Below are 5,012 nucleotides of genomic sequence, written 5' to 3'. Positions count from 1 at the left end.
TTTTTAAAGGCAAGGTATGTGCAACTTAAACAACTATGTGTTTTTTTCCCTAATAGCAACATTGCCTCAAATTACTGTATCAGTGTGATGATATAAATGGAGGGAAAACTATTTAAAACTGGAGGAGCATTTGGCTAACTATATGAAAATGTTGAAAAAACTCATATTTACACATCAAAATATTTTCACAGTGTAAAAATAAAATTGAAAAAATCAGAAATGCTATTCTGATTAATGCATTTTATTTTCTTTAATAAAATATTGTCGTGAGTTAGATGTAATAATTTATTTATTGTTGATGAATGATTAAAGATAAAAATTGAAATGCTGCACATAATGTGTTGTTTATAATTAAAAATTCTATAAATAAAAAAAAGCAAAACAGTAATACGTTAAACCAATACAGTAAAACAAATATAACAGCTTTAAAAAGAAAAGGGGGGAAATATGTGGAATCGCAGCTTAATTGTGTTTCTGTTTGCCATGACAGACCCTTCAAAGGTAATTCTGTTAAACATTCTGACACTGTGTCCTCCCTCAAACGTGAGAAAGCTGTTGGCAAAGGAAGTAAAAGCCTTAGGTTTGTGAACACACTCGCGAAAGTGTTGAAAGTGCACTTCAAAGTCAATTGCTTGGGAGAAGCTGGGGCTGATTTATTTGACTTAAGATATACTTTTTTGTGTGTTTCATTGTGGATAAAATTTTCATACACCGATTTAGAGGTGGTGAAATATAAATGATTTCTTTAAAGTTTCATCATAAATCAGTCTGTCGGTGTATGTGAGCAGACACTGATTGCTCCTTGATGTCTCCCGAGCCTGATCTCTGTCTCCCGAAGTCTGGAGGTGGCTCCAGCAGCGCCTGTTGTCCCGCTGGGGAACAACATATTTCTGCAGCTGGATGGCTCTTTTGCAGTGTGCAGCAACACCAACAGGCTTGTTGTGGCAGCCATGGGGACATATTAAACGTATGTGCGCATTAGAAAAAAAAACAGCGAACATGGCATCGAGTCGCTTGCAAAGACACACGCTGTATTCAGGAAAGCGCGTTTTTAATCGCGGCTGTAATATCTGTATTTTTAAAAAATGAAGCTGCAGACACAAAGCAGAGCGGCGAGATGTAGACTTTAATTATAAGAATGAGAACAGACTTAATGTTCTTTGAAAAAGGAAGTGATTAAATGTGGAATCCCGAACATTTGATATTAGTAACACATTTAAGGAGATGAGTGATCTTTTCAAACACATCATCGCCTTACACCTGTCACAAGAAGTGTGACAGGTGTAAGGCCGAGTGTCTCTGTCTATCTCTGTCTAAACACAGATTTATATATATATATATATATATATATATATATATATATATATATATATATATATATATATATATATATATATATATATATATATATATATATATAACGATTGAATATTTCCACTCTCCTTTAGCTTAGGCTACTTGGAAAACAATTAGCTGTTTCTATAGACGGAGCCATATTAAATAAATTAGGCACCCCTTGTTAATTACAACGTGATTAAACGTTTTAATTACGTTACCGATAATGTGGCGTAATTAGCAAAGAGATAAGATAATAGGCTGCCATGACAAGTGTGTGGATTTACAATTTAACGGTGTTCATTACTTTAAAAGGAAAAATCCACTTTTATTGTCATTCATTAACGTGCAGCCTTTACGCATAGATTCCAACGTAGAGGAATAACAAAAAAAATTCATTAGGTACAATTCGTGATTCTTCAGGTATTTTCTTTTTTTTCAAGATTACAAAATATGGTTATATATTTAGTATAATTTCATATGATTTTTACTTTGGATGCTAAGATAGTAATCGAGTCACTTGCCATTCCTGTTTCAAAACTCTGTGCAACCTTTAGTTATCGTAGTAATCAGTTTTTTCCCCTTTACTATAGCGGAAAAACTTGTGTAAAGGGGAGCTGTCCCTGTCCGTCGTGATAATTTACTCCCATTGCTCCCTCCGCGTTCAATATTTCCATGTAATTTTTTAAATTCAAGATTTTAAAAATATATAAATATTTTCTGTTACAACAAACCGGGATTCCGACTTTTATTGGACACGGTGTTGGTAACGAGGTGTTGGTGGTGTTGGTGATGAAGTAGATTCATTTGAAATAAATGCCTTGTTGCAGACTGCCCATGCGCAGAGTCCCCAGCGGCGGCGGCTGTGGTGGTGGTGGTGGTGTGGCTAATGAAGAATAATAAATCATGAAAGGGTTTTTTTTTTCAGGTGCGCTCAAAAGGGTGTGTGTGTGTGTGCGAGTGTGTGAGTGAGTGAGACACTGAGAGCGCTGTAGAGAGAGAAGGGAGAGGGTGTGTGTGCGCGTGTGTGTGTAAGAGAGAGAGAGAGAGAGAGAGAGGCGGAGAGAGACTCAGTCTGCCCTTCGCCTCAGAGCAGAGGCAGTTCGGGTCCCCGCAGCATTCAACGTAGTCGAAGAGGTACAATACAGAGACTGTCATCGCCATTACTTCTCACTTACGGTCATATCAAGACGGAAACTTTTGAAGGGAAAAAATAAGCAGGTCAACGAGAACGGCAACAGTTTTCAAACTTGAAGTATTTTTGGAAATCCTAAGAGACGGAGAGAAACTTTTTTTTCTTGCTGGCGTCGTTGATGAGGAGCTCTGCCAAAAATAATCCAAGGCACACAACAACAACAACAAAGAAAACATATTGTGTAGTTGTGAAGGTGGGGGGCAAGCTGAAGGAGAAAAGGCACAAAGTGTTTTTGAACCATTACGCCACAAGTCCACAACGGGAAGAGGTATCATCGGCGCTCGGCTGCATGGTTTGTTGGCGTCTGTGATATCTCATTCGCCACAAAAAGACGAGACGCCTCTCCGTTACCTCCGCGCGCAATAATAAATAGATGTGATTCAGTGTTGGACGACCGTCTTCAGCCGACACTTTATTCGACAGTGACTTGAGATTCCTGCGAAGCAATTGGGCTTCAACTCCCGACCAGAGGAGGCGGAGTCTTAACTTATTAAAAGGAACTTGCCGAGGCTTGGACGCCCGCAAATATGATGATGATGTCTCTGAACAGCAAGCAGCCTTTTGCCATGGCCCACGCCAGCTTGCCCGAACCCAAGTACTCGTTGCATTCCTCCTCGTCCTCCACTCTGACTTCCAATGCACCTTCGTCCTCCTGCTCATCCTCCCGACACAGCAGCACCATCATCAGCAGCAGCGGCAGCAGCAGCAGCTCGGAGGCGATGCGCAGAGCCTGTCTCCCAACCCCACCGGTATGTATTCTGCATAATCACTGCTTAAAGGCACATTTTGACAGCCCACTTTTTTTTTTCGTTGCTTGATGTTTTTTTCATGTCTGCACAGCAAATCACCCAACACCTCCATATTTTTTTTCCTCCTCTCTGCTCAACTTATGTATTCAGTCGGCTTTGCCTTTCGTATTAATTTTTATGACCTGGGATGTTGCATGTGTCTTGTTTTGTGTGCTCCCTCCTTTTTTAGGATTTCTTTTTTTCACATTCTGGAAATGTTTTAAACCGAGGAGTGGAGGGAGAATTCCCTGCTGACAGTTATGTGTGCATTCTATTTGCAATTGCAGAGCAATATATTCGGAGGCTTGGATGAGAGTTTATTGGCCCGGGCTGAAGCTCTAGCGGCGGTGGATATAGTCTCGCAGACCAAGAGCCACCACCACCCACCACATCACAGTCCCTTCAAGCCGGACGCAACCTACCACACCATGAACACGCTCCCCTGCACGTCGTCTTCCTCCTCTTCCTCCTCGGTGCCTATCTCTCATCCATCCGCCCTGGCTGGCCACCATCACCACCACCACCACCATCACCACCAGCCTCACCAGGCACTGGAGGGGGACCTGCTGGATCACATCACCCCTGGACTGGCACTAGGAGCCATGGCAGGACCCGATGGCTCGGTGGTTTCCACGCCTGCGCACCCTGCCCACATGGCGGGCATGAACCACATGCACCAGGCAGCTATCAACATGGCTCATGCCCACGGGCTACCGCCGCACATGGGCATGAACGACGTGGACGCCGATCCAAGGGACTTGGAAGCCTTCGCGGAGAGGTTTAAGCAGAGACGGATCAAACTCGGGGTTACCCAGGCGGATGTAGGGGCAGCTTTAGCCAGTCTGAAGATTCCTGGGGTGGGCTCCCTCAGCCAAAGCACCATCTGCCGATTCGAGTCCCTCACGCTCTCACATAACAACATGATCGCTTTGAAGCCCATCCTGCAAGCGTGGCTAGAAGAAGCCGAGAAATCACACAGGGAGAAACTTAATAAACCCGAGTTGTTCAACGGCGCGGAGAAAAAGAGGAAGCGCACGTCAATAGCCGCACCGGAGAAGAGATCGCTGGAGGCCTATTTTGCCATTCAGCCGCGTCCCTCCTCGGAGAAAATCGCAGCAATCGCAGAAAAGCTGGACCTGAAAAAGAACGTGGTGCGGGTCTGGTTTTGCAACCAGCGACAGAAACAGAAACGAATGAAGTACTCTGCATGCGTCTGAAAAAAAAAAACAACCCACCACCCTCAAAAAGACTTGGAACTGTTTAGAGATGATTTGTATCATATTTCCTATCTCACACGTTTTTTTTCAATCATCGATGACTTTGTGCTTTGAACTTTGAAAAAAAAATCCTGAAATCGAACAATGACTGACAAAAAAGAAAAAGAGAGAAAAAACTCGAGAGAGAGAGAGAGAGAGAGAGAGAGAGAGAGAGAGAGAGAAAGAAAAAACAGATCCAGTCACGTCTTTTACTCGCTGAGAGGAAGATGTGGAGTCAAGTAAAGCGTCGTTTGACAGAGCAAGTAAGACCACTGTTTCCACACTTACTATGCTTCACCTTTTTAATGCCAACGCAGTATGACTTACAGGACTCTACGCTTTAATTTGTATTTATAATTCATTTCAAATGGTGACTATAGTTTGGGTTAGAACTCCCACCTTCCCCACCCTCAAAGTGAAAATAGCGGGGCCATTTTA

At 42.7% G+C, this 5,012-nt stretch overlaps 1 protein-coding gene across 3 annotated transcripts; it reads left to right on the top strand.

Moving 5' to 3' along the window:
- The first annotated feature begins 3,057 nt into the window (after window positions 1–3,057).
- On the top strand, window positions 3,058–4,535 carry pou4f2 (POU class 4 homeobox 2). Of its 3 annotated transcripts, none has more exons than XM_085355804.1 (3): window positions 3,058–3,131; window positions 3,225–3,283; window positions 3,577–4,535. In XM_085355804.1, exons 1-3 carry the CDS (start codon window positions 3,058–3,060, stop codon window positions 4,533–4,535), a joined length of 1,092 nt encoding a protein of 363 aa, XP_085211930.1. The 3 variants fall into 3 exon arrangements, with proteins under 3 accessions (XP_085211930.1, XP_085211931.1, XP_085211929.1); XM_085355805.1 differs by having other exon boundaries at window positions 3,058–3,146; window positions 3,240–3,283; XM_085355803.1 differs by having other exon boundaries at window positions 3,058–3,279; window positions 3,606–4,535.
- The last annotated feature ends 477 nt before the right edge of the window (window positions 4,536–5,012 follow it).

The sequence above is a fragment of the Diplotaxodon limnothrissa genome, linkage group LG6 (assembly GCF_057381915.1).
Source record: "Diplotaxodon limnothrissa isolate DT_005_m linkage group LG6, D_limnothrissa_male_GT1.1, whole genome shotgun sequence".
NCBI classification, from domain to species: Eukaryota; Metazoa; Chordata; class Actinopteri; order Cichliformes; family Cichlidae; genus Diplotaxodon; species Diplotaxodon limnothrissa.
The sequence above is the reverse complement of the archived record's forward strand: the minus strand, read 5'-3'. Positions and strand labels throughout refer to the sequence as shown.